The sequence below is a fragment of the Microcaecilia unicolor genome, chromosome 11, assembly GCF_901765095.1.
Source record: "Microcaecilia unicolor chromosome 11, aMicUni1.1, whole genome shotgun sequence".
Taxonomy (NCBI): Eukaryota; Metazoa; Chordata; class Amphibia; order Gymnophiona; family Siphonopidae; genus Microcaecilia; species Microcaecilia unicolor.
Genome location: NC_044041.1, coordinates 73,180,390 through 73,206,539, shown reverse-complemented (window position 1 = coordinate 73,206,539; position 26,150 = coordinate 73,180,390). Strand labels below are relative to the sequence as shown.

The following is a 26,150-nucleotide window of genomic DNA, read 5'->3' as shown; positions in this document are numbered from 1 at the left end:
TTTGTGGTATTTATTTCTGCAAGGTGTGGTATTTATTTCTGCAAGGTTTCTTGTTGTTCTGTACTCATGTTGCTGAAGAGGATCCTGGTGTTTCTTAAGAGAGCTACCAGACCTTGGGGACCTTGGCCTATGTGAAACTACCCGACCTCTTGCAATTGCAGTGGTGATGAGGCTGTTCTCAGTGCTTAATGGCTCTTATTGAAAGGAGTTATTTAAATTTTTAATAGCCCTCTGCATGTTAGTGTGGAATCTTTTATAGGGATTGTAGATATCTTGTTTAGTTGTTTGGGTTGTCAGGAGGAGGGAAGGGGTATGGGAGGGGAGCATGACTCAGGGCTGTCATGGAAGTTTTATTACAGGCATGGTGTTTGTATAGTGGGGGAGGGCTGACTTGGGTTTTGGGGGTTGGTGGTCTAACGGGGGAATGACCCTGGGCAGGATGGTGCACATGGGATTTTGAGACCAGCAAAAAATTTTTTATGTTGTCAACACCAAAATGATTGGGTTTTGGCAATCTGTGGGAGCACTGGAGAGGAGAACACATAGGGTTGGACCCATCTGTTCTCTTCTAGATAAGGGAGTAGTCAGAGCTGGGTTGGCCCTTCCGCATTTCCATGGTTTTGAGCACTGGCTCTTTTAGAACTTTCAGGATTCTCATTATTCACAGATGTCCCTTAGCTAGTATCATCTTTCCATAATATTTGACTAATATTAGCTTAAATAAATTCCACATGTATACATTCAATAATATCAACCACAACACATGCTGTATTTATTGAACATTAACTCATAACATAGTAACATAGTAGATGACAGCAGAAAAAAGACCTGCACGGTCCATCCAGTCTGCCCAACAAGACAACTCATGTGTGCTACTTTTTGTTTATATCCTACTTTGATTTGTACCTGGGCTCTTCTGGGCACAGACCGTATAAGTCTGCCCAGCACTATCCCCGCCTCCCAACCACCGGCTCTGACACAGACCATATAAGTCTGCCCAGCACTATCCCCGCCTCCCAACCTCCAGTCCCGCCTCCCACCACCGGCTCTGGCACAGACCATATAAGTCTGCCCAGCACTAGCCCTGCCTCCCACCACCAGCTCTGACACAGACCATATAAGTCTGCCCAGCACTATCCCCGCCTCCCAACCTCCAGTCCCGCCTCCCACCACCGGCTCTGGCACAGACCATATAAGTCTGCCCAGCACTAGCCCTGCCTCCCACCACCGGCTCATACTACCCAGATAAAATCCCTTCTAAGATTTGTCCATAAACAAATTACCCACAAACAGCTGTAATAATGTTCAACACTGTATATTAACTTAAAGATAGTCATATAATCTTGATGTAACAGCGTATTCCAACGTTGTGTGTCCAACTGAGAATGTTTTGGTGATTTTAACGACCCAACGTATTCACCTTGTGCCACCAAATCGCTAATCCAAGCAGCAATGGTGAATCAAAGGATTTAATTATTGATACTCTTCTGTTCTAAACACAGACCACCTCCATATTATCGTTTAATTTTTCACAGCAGCTGAGACCAAATCCATCAAAGGCACATCTCTTAGTTGGACTCCATCTGAATATTTCCACACGTTCCAACAACAGTTCACCTCTCTCTTGGTCTCAACACAGGCCGTGTTTCTTATAACTTCTTCAGGAGACCTTATATAAACAACATATAAAATTGCACACAATCCCATAAAGTACAACACACCTTCTCTGCTTGGGAGTTTTGATGTGAAGAAGGCATTCAACAGAGTGTCATGGAAATTTATGTATAGCACTCTTGAGAGATATTGACTCACGAGGAGGTTTCTCAATGCAGTTAGAACCCTATATCAATCTCCAATGGCCTTCATAGTGGCAAATGGGGCTCGTAGTGTGTCTTTCCCTATCAAGCAGGGGACGTGGTAGGGATGCCCCTTACCACCATTACTTTTTGTGTTGACATTAGATCCTCTTATTTTGGAGATAGAGGTCAACCTGGAAATTTGAGGTTGCGCTTAGGGCCCAAAGAGTTTAAGATAGTTGTGTTTGCTGATAATATACTGGTACATTTAGTGGACCTGATAGGCTCCCTCTCGACTCTCCGGGAGAGTATGGAGGAATTTGGAGACTTTTCAAGATCTATACTAAAAAAGCAGAAATCGTAGGCCTTACCCTTGGATTTATCTTGATCCTCAGACACTATAACATACCAGAGCTCAACAATTTTACTAGATGTTGGTTGGAGAACTGGAGGACCCTGCCCCCATCGCTTAGTGGACAAATTAATCTAATTAAGATAACTATTTTCCCCAAATGGCTATACCTGCTTCAGACATTGCCTATTTTCCTTCAACATAGGGATCTAAAGGTGATCAACAGATTATCAAATTTAGTAGGAGAAAACAAAAAAAAAAAATTACAAGCAGATAAATATATACAGCCCCTGGAGAAGTGGAGGGCTGTGCCTCTCTGATCTTAAATGGTACACACAAGCATATTTAACTATACTATATAAGAGACTGGTTGCTTCAGACTTCCACATATACTTCACTGGTTGTGGAACAGGCTATGACTACAACTTATCACTTGACCTATCTGTTGCATGCTTGCTCCCCGACATTTCCACTGCATATAAGAGAAAGTGTTCTTCTACATCCCCCTAGGGAAACTTGGAGGAGGCTCATGCAACTTATGGAATATAATCCATTTGTTAGTGATCTTCTTTCCATTGTGGGCAATGCAACCTTTCAGCTGGGTATGGATACTAACATTTTTCAGAGATGGGTTATCAGGAAGATGGCTCGATGCTACCCTGTCACAGAATTTCCTGGGGGAGGGAGGAGAGAGAGTGGAGCACAATATTTGTGTATAAGCAGCTGGAGTACTATGTGGTCTCATTGAGAGCGGACAATTTTTAGAGGGGTATTTAGGAAACTTACTGAGTTCTATCAGATGGAGACCCTACGAGATCAGTTCATCTCAATGCTGAACAAACAGCTCTATGCCCTACTACCTCCAAAGAATTACTCAGAGAGACTCAGGCTTTGAAATCATGAATTGGGCATGTGACAAAGAATTTCTTCATCTGTTAAAACAGCCCCCTTCTATCTCTTGCTGAGCCAGTGTGAAGGAATGCCACTTCCACACACTAATGTGAGCATATTTTTCCACCAGGCAAGCATTTAGAATTGGAGTCACCCAATTCCCAAACTGTCCCAAATGTGGAGCAGGAGATTGTTCCTCAACTCATGCCCTCTGAAGCTATAATAAGATACAATTTTCACTACTTGACTGGTTTAGTGTCATTGCAAAATGTATATAATGCAATATTAGGTAGAATCAGATCCACCCTCTTTTGGCTTTGGAGAAGTAAGTTGTATGATCTTATGACTTTGAAATGTAGAGATGCTCATCTATCATTTAAAAGGAGGAAATTCTTCTTGTCTAGTTGAGAGGAATACATTCAATTACTGCTTACAAGAGTAAGGAGTAGAAATCCTTAATGAGTTTGCTGTGTATCCTTATTATTAGCAGCTGGTTCTGTTAGTTTCATATTACTGTCCTTGGGGTAAAAAAAAAAAGGGGGAGGGGGAACCAATTCTTGAAGGTGGATGAATATTAGAAGGAATGAACATAATGCATATGACTGCACTTTTCATGTTGTGATTGATATAGACTTGGGGCCCTGTTTACTAAGGTGAACTGGCATATTTAGTGTGTGCTAAAAATTAGTATGCGCTATGTAGGCACCCATATGAATATTATGAGCATCTACACAATCAGTGCACGCTAACGTGCTTCTAGTGCAGCTTAGTAAACGGGGCCCTAAGTTTTTCTTGGTTTGAACTGTTATTGCACTTCTTTTGTATTGATGTGTCTTCGTTCAATAAAAAAGAAAATCTTTAAATAAAAATAACGTGCCTAATTAGAGAGTGGGCTGGCCTCAGAGTCACACAGTTACAATACTTAAAAGCTGATAAATTTGGTCATTTTAATTTTTTTGCTTTTGATTCTATGCTGTGTATACACGGATTATCTGTTTATTCTGTGGTGTTTCTTTTAATCTGGTCACCACTTTTGTTCCCACCACCTCCCCTCTGCATGAAAAAAGTATTTCCTGATGTTACTCTTAAGTCTACCATCTTGTAACCTCAGTTCAGGTCCTGTATTTTTAAGCAATAGATGTTTTTACTGAAAGAATTCTACGAACAGTTGGAACAACCAAACATTCAACAAAAATTGTAACACCGTCTCCCCCTCCCCAGCCAAGTCCTAGCCTCCCTTCTACTACCCGTCTAGAGTTAGATTGGATCCTGCTGTTGACTCTTCAGCAGGCCCTGCATTACCATAGTACCACCTCTCTTCTCCTAATCTCTCCCCTCTACTAGAATCTTATGACCTCTAGTTTTACTTTTCCCCTTCTCTGAAAAACATTCATTTGTATACTGTTAACTTTCAAGTATTTAATGTCTGTATTATATCATCCCTGTACCTCCTTTCTTCTAGGGCAGCATTTCTCAAGTCTGGTCCTAGAGTACCCCTTGCCAGTCAGATTTTCAGGATATCCACAATGAATATACATGAAAGAGATCTGCATATAACGGAAGCAATGTATGCAAATCGAGTTCATGCATATTCATTGTGGATATCCTGAAAATCTGACTGGCAAGGGGTACTCTAGGACCAGACTTGGAAAACACTGCTCTAGGGTTTACATGTTCAGGTCTTCAAGTCATTTCTCACAGAAGTCTTTTGATGCAACCTCCATACCATTCTGGTCACCTTCCTCTGAACCACTTCAAGTCTTTTTATTCTTAGTGAGATACAGCTTTCAAAACCCAGAACAATATTCTGAGTGGGGCCTCACCAACTATTTAAACACTAGGGTTTTTCTCCCTTTTCTTTCTCATTTTAGCAACTCTAGCCAAGAGCAGAGACCAGTTGCATAACAAAGTCCAGGGAAGCATGGACTTCCCCCTTCCCTGGAGAGCTCTTCTGGCTGCCAAGGAACTATGAATGTTCTAGAACACAGACATCAACTATTGCCAAGAGTCATACCCAGCAATTTTGGATAGTGCAGGAGGAGCAATCTTTCCAACCCTTCACTGACCCCAAGTATATAAGGTGGAGTGGACTGAATATTGCACAAACCAACACTAGGTACTCCCTCTGGATGCTCAAACTGTACAGGCATGGGGAGATGGGAAAGTCAGTGTTTCCCCGCACTGATTTAATAAACTCTTCAGACTCCTTATTAGTTTGCTAGAGCAGATCAGATGTCCCTTCCCTCACTCCTACCATCTCTGGTTGACTATATTAGGAAATGCAAGCTAAAAAGGAGATATCAATGCTCCTCAGGCTCTGGGGTTTGTCTGCTGTAACAAGAAAAAGGCAAGTTTTTTTCAGTGCAAGACTTTATTCTGTTATTTTTTGCAAATAAATTTATATACATTCTGTGTCTTGTCCAAGTAAGATCAGTGAGAGGAGTATCCCTCATCCTGGGCAGGCTTCATGGTCCCCATCCTGTCACCACACAAGTCCCATTCTGTGGCAGGAAGCGTTGGTCAAACTACTGATGGGATGGATCCAGAAACATTCCTAGGTGAAAGCTTCTCTTCCAATTACCACCACACGCCAAGAAGGCCCCAAAGTGCAAAACAGTCTGGTTTCCCAGTATAGGAGGAGGGCTGGAATGAGGTACAGTTCAGAAACCCACTAGGTACTTCCCTAAAGAAGAGACAGTGAGAGGGACAGTCAGGGCTGAGAAGTACCTGCATAAACCCAGGACGAGCCCAACCATTAGGCATGACTAGGTAGGCACCTAAGGGCAGCATCGAAAAGCTGCAGTCAATACAAAAACAATAGAGCATGAAAGTTGTACAAACTCAAGAACCAGCAATGTGTACTTATAGCTGCAGGAAGAGTACACAATTTTCAAATACTCCATTGACCTAGGTACAAAACATGTGCATGAAGTCGGGTGTATGGAACAAAATATGGGCCTGAAAGTTATTGGGGGGGGGGGGGGGGAAGGGGCAACACAAAAGGCTGAAAGTTCATCTATGGTGCCCCATATCCTTGCACCAGTCCTGAATAAGCCATGCTATGGCCTGTAGAAAGCTCACGGCACCAATCACACATACACAGCTTCTGCAAGGCAGGAGTAAGGTGCACTGGCAGAACTGTGTGTGAAGGCTGGGGTGCTACAGGGCAGAAGTGAAGTACCCTGGCAGAACTGTGTGTAAGCTGCAATACTGCATGAGCAGCAAGTGTACCTCCTCACTCATGCCCTGCCATATCAGAAGTGCGTGAGGAGTCTCAATGGAAAAGCAAGGGGTGCAGCAGGGCAGAAGTAAGGTGCATTGACAGAGCTCTATCTACACATGTGTGTTTGGAGGAGGGGAGGTAGGGGGTCTCAGAACTGGTGCTGCAGAAGGGAACTGAAGGTAGGTCTGGTGTCTTGGGAGTTGTCACTAATCAAGTACCACCCGAGTCAAAATAATGAATCTTCTCAATTACCTGTGGCAAATCTTTTCTTCACTAGAGACATTCTGTACCCACTACCCACCAGCTCCACGCCAATGCCAGATAGTGTGCTGCCCTCACTTATGAACTGAGCAGCCACTGGGGATGGTGTAGTAGGGCCACACAGAGGCTCCCAGCTGGCAATAAGGGTGCCGGAACCTGCGGAGGAGAAGCACAGAGGCCGAGACTTAGCAGTCCCCAGCAGGCAACAGTTACCTGCTAAGCACACAGCGTCACAGCGACCTGAATAGAGGAAAACCCCACTAACCTAGGAGCAGCGTAAGTTTCAAATCTCCTTTTCCCCCACTCACGTACCACCACATCCAAACTTATACTACTGGTAGGTCGATACCCCCAGCACTATTGACCTGATGGTATAAATAGGGAGACTGTCCCCTTATTACCTGCCCTGACCTAAGAGGCAGGTAGGCCTCGTCCTTAGTCCGGGCAGACTGCAGCTACCCTGGGGACAAGCCTTTTGGATCCATTTAACACCAGAGAAAGGGGGGAAAAAGGAAGAGGGGTTAACAGCTGTACGTTACCTCCAGGTGCCCTATCGTAGGCATCCGGCAGCCGCCACAGTAACCGCTTCTCCTCAGAGTTCCTAAAGGATAGTACAGAAGAAAGAAAATTAAAAGAAGGACTTCCCTCAAAAGAAGGGAAAACTAATCCCTGGGGAAAGAAGAGAAACAGCAGCAAAAAAATACAAAAAAAAAAAACACAGTACCAGAAACATTACCTACCCAGTACTAGAACCCAGAACTGTCACTGTTACCATTCTCTGCACATGAGCGGGGCAATTTTCAAAACTATATGAGCATGTAAACTGTCCTCAGAATGGTTAAATTCAGCACAAAGGCCACACTTATAGCAGCATTTTCAAATTCTTGTGCACACACTTCCTTCTAATTCTCCCACCCATAAACCAGGTACTGTATAAGCAGATTTAACAAACAAAAAAGTAAAAAAAAAAAAAAAAATACAATCCAATGCTTGGTTCCTTTGCAAATTTCCCATTCTACGGATTTTGCTCCTAGATAAAACTAAAGAAAATTGCCCCTTGTATTTAAATTACTACCGTGATAACTATCCATTTTTTGTCATGTGCAAACAGGCACTGCCTGTTGCAGATGCGGGGCCGTGTGCAGACACACTATGGTGGGGCTTTATCTGCACAAGTCAACAGGAGCTGCAATATGGGGGTCACATGCAAAAAGCAGTTAACCAATGGTAGAGCTTGTCCTGCGTGCAAATGGAGATGCCAAGATAGTTTCCTGAATCAGAGAGTGCGAGGTAATGGGAAGCATTTTTAAATCAAACTGAAAATTTGATAAATCATTTTAGTAATTCATGGATTTCCACTGTAGTGTTCGGGACGTGAGCATCACATGCCCCAAACAGATGATGAAAAATCCTAGTCCCCTCACCCTTCATTACTTCAAGCTCACCAGCTAGCCATGGGCTGCAACTCCATGCTGGCGACAGGCTCCTCCACAGGTAGCAGGAACTGAAAGTTAGTAAGTGGGGTGGGGTTTGCCATAGCCTCCCCATTATATCTGTACTCCACTGACACCTCTGTAGAGACAATAGTCCGCTTCCATGAGACCATCAACTTTAGAGGAGCTGCCAAGGGGCCCGGCTTAGAGACCTGAGGGGGAATAAGGAAGCAGAGTCATGTTAAAAGGAATAACACTGGAGAATACTTCACAGGCAAGGCAGCCACTAATCTATTGTTTTTTTTTTAAAGGCTTTTTACAGCCAGTCAAGGACAATGGAGGGATTTGTATTTGTCAGTGGGATAGGCCTGCCTGCAATATGTTGAAAGTATGGTTGAAAAATGTCTTGTTCAGCTATTCTAGGGGTGGGCAACCTTGGTCCTTGAAGGCTGCAACCCAGTTAGGTTTTCAGAAACTCATCAATGAATATGCATGAAAACTATTTGCATACAAGATTGCTCACCTCTGAGCTATTCCATGGAGGCTATTTTTAGTGGGAAAGAGCTGTTCAAAGCTGATATTAACTTTGCCATGTGACATGAATGTTTGTAAAATATTTGAGCCTATGACCTACTGTTTTAGTGGGGAAGAGCTGTGCAAAGCTGATATTAACTTTGCCATGTGACATGAATGTTTGTAAAATATTTGTGCCTATGACCTAGTGTTAAATGTGTTTAAATGGTGATGCTCTGGGTCTCTTACGGACTTTAATGTAGAATTTTATTTGTAATCCACTGTGCTACTTTGGAAAATGCAGAACAAAAAAATGGAATTAACAGTTACACTTTGATTGCCTGACTGAACTTTGAGTAACCAGCAGAACATACATCATTATTCACGACGAGAGGGGCAGGACCACAGTATCTACACATGAAGGGCACACGACAGACCAGATCCAAACTTAGGTACCGTGCCAACAACAAGGAACTGTCAATGTCCTACAGGTCACAGGAACAAACAAGAGTCACCAAGCTTCTGCCAGGCAACAGAATCTTTTTTTTTTTTTTTTTGGGGGGGGGGGGGGGGGGGGGGGATGGAGGCCACAAAAGCAACATGACTAGAGAAAAGATCCTCTTACCTGGTACTTGAGAAGTGTTACATTATAGTAGGAGGCACTGGGGCTCTCTTCGGCCTGTCTCTGCAGGTGGTTGCTCAGTGCCTGCATATTCAGCCAGAAATCCCTGGTGCTGGGATCACTCTGGGATAGGTCACTGTAGAGACAGAAAGAGCGAAGTGTAGGAGATAGGAGAGCAAGATAGAGGAAGGAGAAGAGAGAAGAAAGGTCTAGTGGTTAGAGCAATGGGTTGAACCAAGGACGTCATGGTTCAAAAATCTAACACTAACATTCTGCGTGACCTTGTAAGGACAGAGAGACCAACTGCAGAAGAGGGCAGAGAAAAAGGAAATTCAGTCCTGAATTGGGAACGTTCATGACTTCTGGACTGAGGCCGACGTGCCACAGACTTATGAAATAGTATTATGTATGTTCCCTGAATGGTAATTCTCTGTAAAAATGTAATTCGGGGAACCTGAGCTCTCACCTGTACAGGAGGGCAGCATTTGGTATAAACTGATCAACCTGGGCAGTGTTCAGAAGCCGAAAACTGAGCACAGGAGGAGGAGAAATGGAGCTGAAGATCCGGATAATACCAGCAGGGAAGGACATAGCCATCTCACCACTGATTCTAGTCAGGCAGCTACAGAACGAGAGCGAGGGTGAATAAATATTCATTTTGAGGCACTAATAGCACATCCTTAATACAGGGGCAATGCAGATATGAGTTCTGGGATAATTATCAGCAACCACGTGCCTGCAGAACAGCAGACTCTGTTAAGGTCAGTGATGCCCAAATTTATTCCCAGGCACATGCCCCCCCCCCCCCCCCCCCCACCAGAGACAGGTCCAAAGAGTCAGGTGTTCAGCATCCCCTCCCTACTGTAACAGTACCACTACAATTAATCATTCCCTTTAACACAGAATAACCACAGAACAAAGGATAAAACATTAAACAGATCTATCCCATCTAGTACCTTTCAAAGTCTCCTCCTCTGAAATAGGCATCTATGTACTCTGTGAAGGCAGCTGCCACAGGTAGAGCATCCTGGGAACCGAGAACAACAGGGCTTGGTCCCCTGGAGAGGCCTGGGGGCAAGGAGAGAAGTCAACTTGTCTTTATGGTCTTAATCCTAGGCATCCTCCCTCTTGCTTAGCTTTTATATCGTAAAGATATCATCTTTTGACATCTATTCGAAATTGAAGGCAACTGCCTCTGTACAGAACCACGGCAGCCCCTCACACTGGTGCACAAATAGAAGCTCGATACGTACCAAGCACAGCTGCCGTCCCAAGCTGTGGAGATGCCAGGAAGGCCCTCTCAGTCAAGGTGGATGGAAGTGGCAGAAAGGGACTGGGGCTGAGCAGACGGGAAGGGTTCAGGGCGCAACACTGAACAGAAACACAGATAAGCAAAAACCACAAAGTAAGAATACAGAGAAGACACAAAGGGGATAATTCTATAAAAGACTGCTTAAAGTTAGCACCCAGCATTTTAGTGCCTAAGCACCAGTTCTATATCAGCGATTACATGCGTAATTATCATAATAAAATACTATCGCAAATCCAGTTACGTGCCTAACTTTAGGTGCCATCCATATAAGTACATAAGTAATGCCACACTGGGAAAAGACAAAGGGTCTATCGAGCCCAGCATCCTATCCACGACAGCGGCCAATCCAGGCCAAGGGCACCTGGCAAGCTTCCCAAACGTTCTACACGTTATTCCTGGAATTGTGGATTTTTCCCAAGTCCATTTAGTAGTGGTTTATGGACTTGTCCTTTAGGAAACCGTCTAACCCCTTTTTAAACTCTGCCAAGCTAACCGCCTTCATCACGTTCTACGGCAACGAATTCCAGAATTTAATTACACGTTGGGTGAAGAAACATTTTCTCCAATTTGTTTTAAATTTACTACACTGTAGTTTCATTGCATGCCCCCTAGTCCTAGTATTTTTGGAAAGCATGAACAGACGCTTCACATCCACTTGTTCCACTCCACTCATTATTTTATATACCTCTATCATGTCTCCCCTCAGCCGTCTCTTCTCCAAGCAGAAAAGCCCTAGCCTCCTTAGTCTCTCTTCATAGGGAAGTCGTCCCATCCCCGCTATCATTTTAGTCGCCCTTCGCTGCACCTTTTCCAGTTCCACTATATCTTTCTTGAGATGCGGCTACCAGAACTGAACACAATACTCAAGGTGCGATCGCACCATGGAGTGATATAACGGCATTATAACATCCTCACACCTGTTTTCCATACCTTTCCTAATAATACCCAACATTCTATTCGCTTTCCGAGCCGCAGCAGCACACTGAGCAGAAGGTTTCAATGTATTATCGATGACGACACCCAGATCCCTTTCTTGGTTCGTAACTCCTAACGTGGAACCTTGCATGACATAGCTATAATTCGGGTTCGTTTTTCCCACATGCATCACCTTGCACTTGCTCACATTAAACGTCATCTGCCATCTAGCTGCCCAGTCTCCTAGTCTCGTAAGGTCCTTCTGTAATTTTTCACAATCCTGTCGTGAGTTAACGACTTTGAATAACTTTGTGTCATCAGCAAATTTAATTACCTCGCTAGTTACTCCCATCTCTACATCATTTATAAATATATTAAAAAGCAGCAGTCCTAGAACAGACCCCTGAGGAACCCCACTAACTATCCAGTTAATACAGTATCGCTATTATCTTTCATAGAGGGGGTTACTCATGTATAAATCACATATCATTACCCAACTCACACGCTATTTTAACATCCTCTATATATAACTTTAGTAGGTATTATTGTATAGGATCTATCAGATATCTCTGTCACCATCATTCAGGCTATAGTGTGAGCCAGGCACTTTTTATGGTGGGCAGATACTCCTCATTTGACCCAAATTTTAATTTTCTTAAACATAGCCATCTTTAATTTTTAATTTAAACTGTACTTAGCTTAAAATGTAGTATCACTATACTTTTCTTCCTTCGTTTCTTTTTTTTTTATTTGAAAGAAGTCTTTATTGTTCAATGAAACATAACATAACATAACATACATTGCACAAACATCAATTAAGTGCTACTCTATTGTAAGTACAAAGAATCTAATAACAGTTTCTTCACTGTGGTGAGTAACAGTTTCATCATTCAATTATTAACATCGCGTAACTTCAAATTTTATCTTTTATTCCATTTTATTCCCCCTTCCCTTCCCCCCGATCTAACAATCCCCCCCCCCTACTACCCACCCTCCCTCCAAAAGGACACAGCTGACCATTAACAGTCATGGTACATTCGGATAATCAACATGCTATACTGATAGATCTTCAGAGGGGACATTGTTCCAAACCAATTTCCATTTTCCCATCTGATTTTTGCGTTCAGCCATCAGTCTCTCCATTTCACTTACATACCTCAGTTTGCGAAGCCATTTTGTTATTGGGGGAACCCCCTCCCTTCGCCAGTGTGAGGCTACGACCACCCTTGCCGTTCCCACTACATGTTTCGCCAGGATCTGTTTACATGCTGTTAAGCCTGCAATCCGAGCAGAGAACAGAAACACCTCAGGGGCCCATGGTATTGTACCTCCCAACCATTTCTGCATCCTAAAGTGGACCGCTCTCCAGAATGCACGAATTTTGATACAACCCCACCATATGTGCCCCATTGTGCCCCTATGGCCACATCTCCGCCAGCACATACCCGAGGAAGACGGAAATATCCTCTGTAAACGAGCAGGTGTAAGGTACCACCTGTATAATACTTTCACTGCGTTCTCCTGCAGGGGTACATGTGTCGACACTCTCACCACGCTTCTTTCTATTCTCTCCCATTCAGGCTCTTCCAAGCACTTGCCCAGTTCCTTCTCCCATCTATTCCTGTGCTCCTCACTACAAATTGTTTGCTTACTTATGATGAGGTACAGGTGACCAATTAGGCCTCGAGAGGTAGCAAACTTCTCGCACACTTCCTCCAGCTCCAGCGTTTGACGTTTCATCACTTCTCGTACCGCTTTAGTCTGGAGAAAATGTGCTAATTGACGATATGCAAATTCACCCCCCTCTACCCCTGGATATCTATCCTTCAAGGCCTGAAAAGACAGCAATGAGTCCCCGTCAAACATTTGACCCCAATTTCTCACCCCTGTCTCGTACCATTTAGTAAATATCCCCTTAGTGGTACCTGGTAAGAATACAGGATTAAAGGCTATAGGAGTTTCTCGGGTCAATATGCACTGTCTCTTAGGGAATAAGCTGTCCCAGTAATAAAGTGTTGTAGTTATAGAGGGGCAGGCTCGCTCCTCCAGAGTTCTGAAAGACTTTGGTAACCACATAATTGCACTCAGCGGCTTCTCGCCCAGGGAGTGTTGTTCTATATGCACCCACTGACGGTCAGGATAATGCTGATACCATTCGAGTGCCGCTTTCCCTTGTGCTGCTCTATAGTACCAAGCAAGATTGGGCACCCCCAGCCCCCCCCTCTTCCGCTCCTTGTATAACAGAGACCTCGCCAACCTAGGGTGCTTTCCGGCCCAGACGAACCGCACCATTTTATCTTGTAAGGATGCTATAAATCGCCTGGGCATCATCACAGGCAGCACCTGGAAAAGATAGAGTAGGCGTGGTAGTATGTTCATTTTAAGAATAGCTATTCGCCCAAACCATGATATTCCCAATTCTCCCCAACGCTCTAGGTCCTCCGCAATAATTTTACCCAAACCCTTATAGTTGGCATTAAAGAGCTCCAAATAATCCCCAGTCAGGTTGACTCCCAAATACCTGATTTGTTTATGAGCCCATCGGAATGGAGTGGAGATCTTTAGAGTTGCCACCACATCCTCAGGAAGCGTCACATTCAGGGCCTCTGATTTGGCCATGTTAACTTTAAACCCTGATACTGCAGAGTATTCCGCTATTATGCTCTCAAGATGTGGAAAGGTGGTTAAAGGCCGTGTTATCAGCATCAGTACGTCGTCAGCGAATAAGGCTATTTTATGGGTTCTATCTGCTATTCTGACTCCAGAGATATTAGGATCCGAGCGCACTCGGGCTGCAAAGGGTTCCATTACCATGGCAAACAACAAGGGTGACAGTGGGCACCCCTGTCTGGTGCCTCTGTACAACGTAAACATCTCAGAATTTCCACCATTGACCCGGACACAGGCCCTTGGGGATTCATAGAAAGCCTGAATCCACCTCCTAAACTGCAATCCAAACCCCATGGTTTCCAATACCTTATGCAGAAAGGGCCAGTGAACCCGGTCAAAGGCTTTCTCCGCGTCGAGGCTTAAAATACAGAGCGGCTTCTGGTTTCGCTTAGCTAGATACATGATGTCCACCACTCTCCTAATATTGTCCATCGCTTTCCTGTATGAGACAAAGCCTGTCTGGTCTGGGTGAATAAGCACTGGGAGGATAGGGGCCAGCCGGTTGGCCAGCACCTTGGCCAGGATTTTTACATCCGCATTTAAGACCGATATAGGTCGATAGGATCCACATTCGCACTTATCTTTTCCTGGTTTAGGTAATACTGCTATCCATGCCTCCATCATAGACATCGGCAGAGGTCCCCCTCTCCCCACCTGATTAAACAAATCTGCTAAAAGGGGAGCTAATTCTGGGGCGAATTTCTTATAAAATTCGTTGGGCAGGCCGTCCAACCCAGGTGATTTACTTGATGGCAAGCTACGAATGGCCTCCTGAATTTCCTTGGGGGTTACTGGTTCTTCTAAAAAAGTCTGCTGATGATGGCTCAAAGAGGACAACTCACTGCCTTGTAAATATTGGTCTACCAAGTCCAGAGATGGGTTAAGTTCTTGGGCATACAATTCTTGGTAGAATTCCCTAAACCGCCTACGTATGTGTTCAGATTTATCTAAATCCCTCCCCCCTACTTCACGTACCTTTAAAATAGTCCGCTCAGCTTTTTGCCGACGCATTCTGATGGCTAGGAGACGCCCCGCCTTATTGGCAAATTCATACGAGCTCACTCTTATCTTTGCTTGTAACAGACCAAGTTGTTCTGAATAGATAGAATCGAGTAGCTCCCGCTGTGCAGTAAGCTCCCACAAGACTCGTGCAGACCCGCTAGCCTTATGTTGAGCCTCTAACCGGCGAATGCCCTCCGTACAACGCGTTATCTGTGCCTTACGGGTCTTGGATTGTTTGCTAGCCAATTGCAGAAAGTAACCCCGAGACACAGCCTTCATCGCATCCCACACCGTGCTAAGCGGGGGCCCTGATTCCAGATTGAACTCTTCTTGTAGCATCTTTTTATAGCCTTCCACCGCTTCCCCTACCTGCAGTAGGCCTAAGTTTAACGACCATCTTTTATCCTTATGCTCTGCTCTGATATTTGGCAAAGTTACCCACACTGGGGCATGGTCCGAAATGGTCATGCTACCTATCCCCGCTGCAGGTCCCCACTCCACTAGTGTGGCATCTAGAAAAATATAATCGATACGGGAGTAGGAGTTGTGGACTGGTGAGTAAAATGTATAATCCCGCTCTCTCTGATGTTTCACCCTCCACAAGTCCAATGTGCCTAGTGATAATGCTAGAGACCTCAATGCCGCTGAGTCCTTCTGACCCTCAGCTCTAGGGACTCCTGTACGATCTAGTTTCGAATCTATCACAGCATTGAAATCCCCACCAATGACAAGGGAGCCCTGTGCAAAAGTGGCCAAAGAATTCTTAACTCTCTCAAGGAAATGTGCCTGACCAGTATTTGGTGCATATATAGATGCAATTGTTAGGTCCACCTGTTCAATTCTAATATGTAAAAAGATATAACGTCCTCCCGGATCCCTCTTTACCTTAATCACCTGTGCCCCAACTGCTCCATGGATTAATATCGCTACTTTTTAGATTCTGCTGCTGAGGCGTGGTACACCACTGGATACTCTGAATGGGAGAGAAGTCTTTCATGTCTACCCCTCAGGTGTGTTTCCTGCAGGAGAGCCACATGTGGCCTAAGCTGTTTCAATTCTGTATAAAATTTCTGTCGTTTCTGTGGCATATTTAGCCCCTTTACATTATAGGATATTATCTTTAAATCTGTGCCCATCACTGGTTAATTAATCAGGGTTAGCCTGTAACATCTTTCCATGACCCCTCTGTACCACATCAGCTTTGTTCTCAGCCCTGTCCTCCCCTTCCCCTTCCAATATCCCCTTCTCCCTCCCGCCCCTTCCCCTTGAAGCCCCCCTCCCCCCATCCCAATCATTCTCACCACATGAGAGGCCTATGACCCTCAAGTGGGAATCGAGGAAGTTACCCAGCTCCCACACAGTCCCCGGCCCCGAGTCCAACCCCCCCCTCCACTCTTAACAGATCTAAACAGTCACTAATTCCCCCTCCTCCCCCACCTTGAGCCCCCATCCAGGTCCCTTATAGTTCAATATACATCTTATTCATGTCATTACCGATTCATTTCTTCACATAAGTCTTAAGGATATGGCTAGAGGCCGTTTCCTCACAGGCCTCACAATCCACCGGTCAGAACCGGCGCTCACGACAACCCTCCACTCTCCAGATCTTTGAAAACACAGTCTCTGCTTCCCCATCGAACCTACACAGTCCTGCTCAGCGGTTCTGCTTGCTTCTCTTAGGTGATTCTGGAACTCTTTGCCACCGTTGAAGTTTCGCCCTTGTGGCGGGCGCCACCGCTCCAGGAGGGGCTCTTGCAGGCACAAGGTCAGCAGCATGCAAGGCCTCCCATGCCTCCTGTAGGGTTTGCACCCGATGCTTAGTGCCCTTCAACGTAAAATTCAGGGAGAAGGGAAATCCCCATCTATACTGTATTTGATGTTTGTTCAGGATCTCCAGCGCTGGTCTCATCTGCCTTCTTAACTGGAGGGTGTATTGCGACAGGTCTTGGTAAACCTGGATCTGAGCTCCTCCGTATTCCAAGGTCTTATTCTTTCTGGCCGATGCCAAAATCCTCTCCTTGGTCTCATATTTATGGAACTTCACGATAATGTCACGTGTCTGTTGCTCCTTTCGCGCCCCCAGTGCTCTGTGTGCTCTGTCCAAGTCACACCGGGATTCTCCGTCCTCAGGCCCAGCAAGGTGGAACAAAGATTTTGCACTATCTCCACTACATTTTCAATTTCGCCGCCCTCAGGGACGCCACGAAAGCGAAGATTGTTCCGCCGTCCCCGATTCTCAATGTCATCTAATTTGTACTCCAAATGCGCATTTTTATGTTCCATCTCTTGTAGCAGAGTTGCAGGTTTATGTATAGTTTCAGCGTGTTCGTCTATTTTCAGTTCTGCCTCCTCCATTCGGCCCCCCAGCTCCCTAAGGTCGGCACTGAGCGTGTCCATCCGCTCCAATATTTCGTCTTTGGAATGTTTAATCTCCATCTGAATATTGGAGAGAAACTTGCGGAGTTCGCCGGTCATACCTTTTTTTGGAGGAGGGGCTCGCGTTTCAGACATGGATAGCGCTGAATCCGAGTCCGACGGGGAGGCGCGCTCAGGAGATTCGCGGTGCTTTGCGGCCTTACTCGCCATGCTTTTCTCCGCTTTTTCCGCTTCTTTTTTCCGCGTAGAAACGGTTTTACTCATGTTATCAGATGTTTAGAGGAGGAATCCGCTAGCTTTTAATATGCCTCTCTCTCGTTAGATCGCTTTTTTTCCCAATGATTCAGTGGAGGGTGAGGGAGCCAAGAAGCTAGGCGACCATGCTTCCCTGTGACGTCACCCTTCCTTCGTTTCTATTACTTTATTTAAAACGATCACTCATCTCGGAGACCACTCAATCCGACATGAACTCATGTTTCGCAATTAATGCTGTATCAAGGCATGTCTCCTCAATCAAGCCTGAAGACATTTCCATGCTTTTTCTCCGTGTAACTTTAGGTGCCAGCACTTATGCTAGCTCAAGTCCGATGTAAACATTTATGCATAACAGAATATTCTGTAACTTTAGTGCATAAATGCTGGTCACACCCCTGGACCCCCCTCCCCCCTCCCCAAGGCCCCTTCTTCATCCCACTCCCAGCAGTTGTATGCTAAAGGAATTACAACCTAAGGTTACAGAGTTATAACTAAGGCCAGATATATATGTAACTGCAAATTAGCACCAATTAACTCCAATTATAGCTTATTGCTGGATGTTGGTGCCAATTAGCATCTAATTTAACAAAGTTATGTGCAAATTGCTACTATTCTACTACCTACACTATATAAACTGGGCGGAAAATATTTTTTGGTGACTAAACAGCCGTACATTCTTCAGATGTTATTTCTACTAGGGCTACATTCCTAGTCATAACCTCAGCAGAGGATACAATTTCAAAATCAACTTACAGTAGGTCACTGATTAACTGAACTCTGATTATCCTGACTGCTTCTGTTCTTTATTTTTTAAAATTATTTTATTGCAATCTCTGCATCATAGTTTTCACATTAAGCCTGACAAACTAAAAAAAAAAAAAGAATAGCTTGGTTCTTTGCCCTCCCAATTATTATTGAAATCAAAATAATGCTCAACATGTAATGCTCAAAGTGGTGCTCATTTCAAACAGGAATATTCAAATCATCCGGATTATCCAGACTGCAGAAGTTAGTCTGGATAATCAGCGTCCTACTGTATTTCAAAAATACACTTTTTTTTTGTGAGCAACAGGTTCAAATATTTCCTGATGTGGCTTGTGCCACTCAAATAAGGAAAATTGGGGGGGGGGGGGGGGGGGAGAGGAAGAGGGGGGACTTTTTTTTTCAAGGTTCCCATACAAATGCATGGTGTCTTAACAGGGAAATTAGTTTTTTTTTTACCCCACACAGAAAAGTTTGTTTTGGAGAAAGTCTTCAAAATGATTTTCTATAGGGAATTTAGCAGAGGGTTTCTTAAAAGGTTTAGGGATTATTTCAGCATATAGAACTTGAGATTTTGTTGAATCTTAGTTTCTCTTTATTTGATTTTTCCTTTTTATTTATTATTTATTGCATTTGTACCCCACATGAGGTGGGTTACTTTACACTTACTGTTTTTGGAGACAGGTGTTTAATTTTTCCTAATCTTTGTGTTTGGAATGTAAATTTCAAAAAATAAAAGGAAACAGTCACACAGCCTGAATACATTTCCAGCTTGTTGTTTTTTTTCTCAGTTGTGTATTTCTGTTGCAATTCTGGTGGCAGCACTGGTTCAAAATCAAGGAGTGGCCATGTTTGGAGAACTGTGTCATACATGCACATGTAGCTTGCACCCATCAGATTCCATTCCATAGAATGTCACTTGTGACCAGTGCATTTTTTCTAGTGAAAAAGGTGCCGGTACTCAAATGCCAGGACACCCTTCAGGGGTGGGGTGATCACTGAGAGACCCACCCCACAATAGCCAGGCCCCCTGCAACCAGTCACAGAATCTATGACAAGGCAGAATTGGTGTGTAAAGCCTGAGATCTTTCATTAAAACTTGGGGACCATGGGTCAAATTTAGCAGACAATGGAAAAGGTTCCGGTACTAAGTACCCCCAAGTACTCCCTCAAAAAAAGTCCTGCTTGTGACACTAGTTCAATATGGCCACTCCCAGGAGACAGGCTTCCAGGGTGTTGCATGGGATCAATGTCCTTCAGAACAGCAGATGCAAGATAGAAAGCTCATGCAATGTGGTGCAGTATGTGACATACTAATAAAACACTCTGGGATTGATACACAGATCAGCAGGAAGCCTGAGATCAGCAGGGGTACAGAGTACTGTTGCAAGACTCAGAAAGGACAGATGGGATGGTCCCTAGGGTCAGATTTGAGATATCTAATAGGACAGGGCTTTCCAGAGGATAGTCCTGTGAGTTCAGTGACTGACTTGCAGGCTGAAGTGCAGCAAGACCAGTATGCCTCATATCCTTCTCAGTCACCTTCCTAAAAGAAAAGTCCATAAGCCATTATTAAGATGGACTTGGGGAAAATCCACTGCTTATTTCTAGGATAAGAAGCATAAAATGTATTGTACTGTTTTGGGATCTTGCCAGGCACTTGTGACCTGGATTGGCTACTGTTGGAAACAGGATGCTGGGCATGATGGACCTTCGGTCTGTCCCAGTATGGCAACACTTATGTACTTTATGTAACCCTTTGACTAGGCCCATAAAGAATTGTTTCAGCTTGACTCACCGCCTCACTATTTTTCACCAGCTGGCTGGAATGGGGTAGTTTCACACAAGAGTGCAGACGTGGTGCCATCTCTGTCACGTCAGGGTCTGTAGTGGAGATCACTGGACAGGAGCAAGAGACTGGGGGAGGGAGGAGCAAGAGAAGATACAATTAAGTTGTTGAACCCAGGTCCTGATCTAAAGGGCAGCTACCAACCTTAATGGTCACATCTCTTATGCATATTCACTGTGGCTATATTACCCTAACAGGTGAGAGGACATAGCAACCAAGCCTGTATCCCTAGAAGATCCTGGTCCTCCTTCCATTAAGGTGCCCCAGCTAATGTTCCTGGGCTATGGAATGAGCACACAAAGACTTGCTGGCTAGTCTGATTGTGGAAGGTGGCCACAGGTTCCAATCATACTCCTCCTCCTCCTACTATTACTGCACTTCAGCACGTAAAAAGCTCACCATGTTTTCCTAAATCCTTCATTCTTTCTGCCCTCCCCCCACCAAACTTCAGATCACATTGTACCTCCCTTATCCAAGATCTAGATGCGACTGCATCCTGGTTCTGGGACATGAACTGAATGGCAGATGCTCTGCTGAATGTTTCACACACCTCCATCTTCTGAGGTGTTCATAGCCATTAAGCTGCCTACAGATGACAGGCGGACAGTGGTCTGAGGAGGGTCTGATGGCTGAGTCCATGGAGAAGGTATGAAGGTTTCCACACACAGAGGAGTGGTTGAAGGTGAACAGGAGGATGTCGGGTTTGAGGACAGATAGGTATCTTGCTCGGAGATCTCCAGAACTTGATCAGTTGGAGGGCTCTGAGGTCGTGCTGTCCAGGGGCTGGAGCCCTCTGAGGAGGATGTAGAAATCCCAACAGTCTCTGGAGAGCTGAATGCTGGGAAAAAAGTATTTCTTGAACACATCCCACGAGGCCCTGTGGTATCACGAAATCTGCCACACAGTGTCCCACCAATCAATGACCAAGCATCAGAGTCCTCAAGGTTTGCTTCTGAAACAGCGGAGCTCAATCCTTCCCCATAAGTGCTGCTGGGTGAGGCAGGAGGGGAGCCAGACTTGGCTGTGTGTCTGCAGAGAACCCGCACGCCGTGATGAGTCTCAGAGAAGCTTGGAGGCCTCTTTCCTAATCTGCTTGTGACAGGGCTCTGTGGGGTCCATGGTCTGGAGTCAGAGGAAGGACCCAAGGTCAAATGTGAAGGGGAATCCAAGCCAGAGTCCTCCACGTTCTCAGGAGAGGAGGAGGAGAAAGGGGATGGACTGGAGGTCAAACCATATACACCACGGGCTACAGAGAGAAGAAAAAGCATTACTGTACTGTTCCCCCTTAATCCCTCCTTCAACCTACAGGTTCTAACACCTTGAAAAAGTAAGCTCCCTGTGGCTCAGTCACTTGACTGTCTGGCAGACCTTGCAGGCACTTTTAGAAAGTGTTTTCCTGCAGAGCTGACAATGTGGACTGGCCAAGCATTATAATGGACATCTAGAAGAAGAAAAAAAAAAAAAAGCCTCCCCTCTTAGCCCCTTTCACCCCCCACTAGCCATACTAAGCCTTTTAACCTTTCCATCCCCCTCTACCACTCTTGGTACAAGCCTTCCTCTGTACAAGGAAAGGGCTTCCTAGTAAGGAGACAAACACATAGGAGCCTTATTTCCTGCATGTAAAAGGTGGTCCCCTTCCCTTTTAACAATGTACTTTTCCTCAGTACATCACCTGTTAAATCATCCGTCTGAAAGATGGACTCTAGAGGAGGCCCAAACAGTGCCTGGGAGGGCAGCCCCGCCACCCTGGACTGGACTGAAGAGCTGCAGACAGAATTCAGGAACAGGAGTGAGGGTAGAAGAGACAAGCTTGTTCCAAGTGTTACATACATATATAGGCAAGTTACCTGTGTATGTCAGTAGCTGGAGGGGGTACTGAAATCTTCCCAGATTCTGTGCCTGGAAAGGAATCAGAGTACAGGGTTAATCTGTCTAAACTGCTTTGAGCTAGCATCCATCTTTGACCAGCACTGTATTAGGACATCCCCTGGCTTCTGCCTCTCACTGGGGAACATGATAGGGAACTACAGACACCTACAGACCTGTCAGTGTCAGATGTTAGAACAGAGTTCATGAGAGATAACAGATATATCAGTCACCTATTTCCACTTCAACTGCCATAAGATGCATTAATCAGAAGCCTCCTTCAATAACTTTATTTGCAAAAAATAACTGAACAGCTAATCTCAGAACAGCCAGCCATACACAGAATTCAGGCAAAGCCACCTTCAATAGACAAATACATGTCAACTCACCCGCTAATGCATCTGAATCTACATCCCCCATTACAGACGGCAGAGGTGGAGGCTCTCCTAATGGTGCCACAGAAACCAAAGCAGAGATTCTTCAGAAATATGTAACACAATCAGAGGTTACACAAACTGTTCAATTACTAGACCTGCCCTAGGATACTACAAAAAAAGAATGAATACATAAAGGGGGCAGACTGCCCAACTGGCAGCAGGATCAGTCTTCAAAAGTTCAAATAACTTTTCAGCTTCATTACAGAGGATCCTGCAACAGGCTTTAACTAGTGCTGACCTTGGGAAGAAGAGAAGGGGAAACAAATATTGAGTTACATTCACACACACAAAACAAAAACCACCATTATTGTAAGGGCCACTACTTAACAGAATTAGATGACTACATCAGTATCTCAAACTACATGCACTGCCATTCAAAATCAGTGTGCTCCTGGTAAAGAGAATTAGCTGCAATGGCAGGCTTAAGTCTAACCACTCAGATTTTGCTGGATTTCGATTTTAGTACTGTGACAGAACAGTGCGTTTTAAGCCTGTAAAGTTGCCTTAATTAATTCTTGAAGTGTACTTCTTCAGTTTGGCCAGCAGGTGGTGCATGTTATGTTTTAAGCTGTTACAAAGAACTGACCTTTCCTACTTTAGTTAACACAGATAAAGGAAATGCCTGCAGTGATGTAACCAGCTATTTTTAAAACTTGTTGTTCTTGGTTCTGGTTGGCCCAGGAGCTTATTTTCATTTGGATTTTACTGGCTTCCCCCCACTCCCGTCTTAGCCTGGGAGGAGAGACAGATCTCTTTGCTGAGGCTCTGTGATCAGTTATGTTTGATAATTTGTGAGCCGCATATTTCCTGATTGCCCTCTGCTGTCTCGACTGATAAATAATCCTGGTGGTTTGCATGTTGGGTCTGCGAGTGTTTTCAGGGAACTGTGGGACCACTAGGAATGTGGCCTCCAGTAACCTAGAAATCACTGGGTATAATTTGAGAACAGGAGACTCGCCTAGATGCGGTTAAGACCCTGTCGGTGGGAGGAGGGTGCTAGTGTAGAGCACAAGTGGTAGGTGCAGGCGGACCTGAGCTGTGCTGGGGATAAACCCTCTAAGTGACTGTGGGGTAACCCCAGGCAAGTGGCTAGGCATTTCGTGGCAGGACTCAAGGTGCCTTTCCTCTTTGGGACAATGAAGTAGACGGAGTATCTGGTCTGGGAAACTGAACAATGGCCTAGAGCATCAGCAAGGAATCTATGGTGGCCTGAACCTCGTCTAACTTGGTTCCCTTTCAACAAGGAGATTGCAAGAAAGTGAATGATACATACCTGTAGCAGGTGTTCCCCGAGGACAACAGGCTGATTGTTCTCATGACTGGGGTTGACGTCCACAGCAGCCCCCACCAACCGGAAGAAACCTTTGCGGGCGGTCCCGCACGCAGGGCACGCCCACCGCGCATGTGCGGCCGTCTTCCCGCCCGTGCGCGACCGTTCCCGCTCAGTTGAATGACAAGCAAAGGAATGAGTAAAACGCAGCTCCAAAGGGGAGGAGGGAGGGTAGGTGAGAACAATCAGCCTGCTGTCCTTGGAGAACACCTGCTACAGGTATGTATCATTCGCTTTCTCCGAGGACAAGCAGGCTGCTTGTTCTCACGACTGGGGTATCCCTAGCTCTCAGGCTCACTCAAAACAAGAACCCAGGTCAATTGAACCTCGCAACGGCGAGGGCATAACAGAAATTGACCTACAAAGAACAACTAACTGAGAGTGCAGCCTGAACAGAATAAAATCGGGTCCTGGAGGGTGGAGTTGGATTCAAACCCCAAACAGATTCTGCAGCACCGACTGCCCGAACCGACTGTCACGTCGGGTATCCTGCTGGAGGTAGTAATGTGATGTGAATGTGTGGACTGATGACCACGTCGCAGTCTTGCAAATCTCTTCAATAGTGGCTGACTTCAAGTGGGCCACCGACGCTGCCATGGCTCTAACACTATGAGCCGTGACATGACCCTCAAGAGCCAGCCCAGCCTGGGCGTAAGTGAAGGAAATGCAATCTGCTAGCCAATTGGAGATGGTGCGTTTCCCAACAGCGACCCCCTTCCTATTGGGGTCAAAAGAAACGAACAATTGGGCGGACTGTCTGTGGGGCTGTGTCCACTCCAGATAGAAGGCCAACGCTCACTTGCAGTCCAATGTGTGCAACTGACGTTCAGCAGGGCGGGTATGCGGTCTGGGAAAGAATGTTGGCAAGACAATTGACTGGTTAAGATGGAACTCCGACACCACCTTTGGCAGGAACTTAGGGTGAGTGCGGAGTACTACTCTGTTATGATGAAATTTGGTATAAGGAGCATGAGCTACCAGGGCTTGAAGCTCACTGACTCTACGAGCTGAAGTAACTGCCACCAAGAAAATGACCTTCCAGGTCAAGTACTTCAGATGGCAAGAATTCAGTGGCTCAAAAGGAGGTTTCATCAGCTGGGTGAGGATGACGTTGAGATCCCATGACACTGCAGGAGGCTTGACAGGAGGCCTTGACAAAAGCAAGCCTCTCATAAATCGAACGACTAAAGGCTCTCCAGAGATGGCTTTACCTTCTACACGATGATGGTAAGCACTAATCGCACTGAGGTGATTCCTTACTGAGTTGGTCTTGAGACCAGACTCTGATAAGTGCAGAAGGTATTCAAGCAGGTTCTGTGTAGGACAAGAACGAGGTTCTAGGGCCTTGCTCTCACACCAAACGACAAACCTCCTCCACTTGAAAAAGTAACTCTTTTTAGTGGAATCCTTTCTAGAGGCAAGACGCGGGAGACACCCTCACACAAACCCAACGAAGCAAAATCTACGCCCTCAACATCCAGGCCGTGAGAGCCAGAGACTGAAGGTTGGGGTGCAGAAGCGCTCCGTCGTTCTGCGAAATGAGAGTCGGAAAACACTCCAATCTCCACTGTTCCTCGGAGGACAACTCCAGAAGTAGAGGGAACCAGATCTGACGGGGCCAAAAAGGCGCTATCAGAATCATGGTGCCATGGTCTTGCTTGAGCTTCAGCAAGGTCTTCCCAACCAAAGGTATTGGAGGATAAGCATACAGGAGGCCGTTCCCCCAATGAAGGAGACAGGCATCCGACGCCAGTCTGCCGTGCCTGTAGTCTGGAACAGAACAGAGGCAGCTTGTCTGAGAGGCAAAAAGGTCCACCGAGGGGGTGCCCCACTCTCGGAAGATCTTGCGTACCACTCTGGAATGGAGCGACCACTCGTGCGGTTGCATGACTCTGCTCAGCCTGTCGGCCAGACTGTTGTTTACACCTGCCAGGTATGTGGCTTGGAGAAGCATGCCGAACTGGCAAGCCCAACTCCACATCCCGACGGCTTCCTGACACAGGGCGAGATCCGGTGCCCCCCTGCTTGTTGATATAATACATTGCAACCTGATTGTCTGTCCAAATTTGGATAATTTGGTAGGACAGCCGATCTCTGAAGGCCTTCAGTGCGTTCCAGACCACTCGGAGCTCCAGGAGGTTGATCTGAAGATCTTGTTCCTGGAGGGACCACAGTCCCTGGGTGTGGAGCCCATCGACATGAGCCCCCCACCCCAGGCGAGATGCATCTGTCGTCAGCACCTTCGTGGGCTGCGGAATTTGAAATGGACGTCCCAGGGTCAAATT

General features: G+C 45.5%; 1 protein-coding gene across 5 annotated transcripts in view; it reads right to left on the bottom strand.

Annotated features, from left to right (window-relative positions):
* Positions 1-5,391: 5,391 nt before the first annotated feature.
* Positions 5,392-26,150, bottom strand: part of FCHO1 (FCH and mu domain containing endocytic adaptor 1) — a 94,273-nt gene continuing 73,514 nt past the window's right edge. For 3 of the 5 annotated variants that reach the window (XM_030217910.1, XM_030217908.1, XM_030217911.1), the window contains exons 17-29: positions 22,488-22,544; positions 22,080-22,131; positions 21,905-21,996; positions 20,783-21,478; positions 20,182-20,300; positions 10,345-10,462; positions 10,048-10,159; positions 9,558-9,713; positions 9,095-9,227; positions 7,969-8,168; positions 7,063-7,124; positions 6,515-6,679; positions 5,392-5,722 (exon numbers count right to left, since the gene is read on the bottom strand). In XM_030217910.1, coding sequence (XP_030073770.1) covers positions 5,700-5,722; positions 6,515-6,679; positions 7,063-7,124; positions 7,969-8,168; positions 9,095-9,227; positions 9,558-9,713; positions 10,048-10,159; positions 10,345-10,462; positions 20,182-20,300; positions 20,783-21,478; positions 21,905-21,996; positions 22,080-22,131; positions 22,488-22,544 — 1,985 coding nt within the window. In that variant the 3' untranslated portion in view covers positions 5,392-5,699. The remainder of the gene's footprint in view (positions 5,723-6,514; positions 6,680-7,062; positions 7,125-7,968; positions 8,169-9,094; positions 9,228-9,557; positions 9,714-10,047; positions 10,160-10,344; positions 10,463-20,181; positions 20,301-20,782; positions 21,479-21,904; positions 21,997-22,079; positions 22,132-22,487; positions 22,545-26,150) is intronic. The other 2 variants (XM_030217912.1, XM_030217913.1) reach the window with 1 other exon arrangement.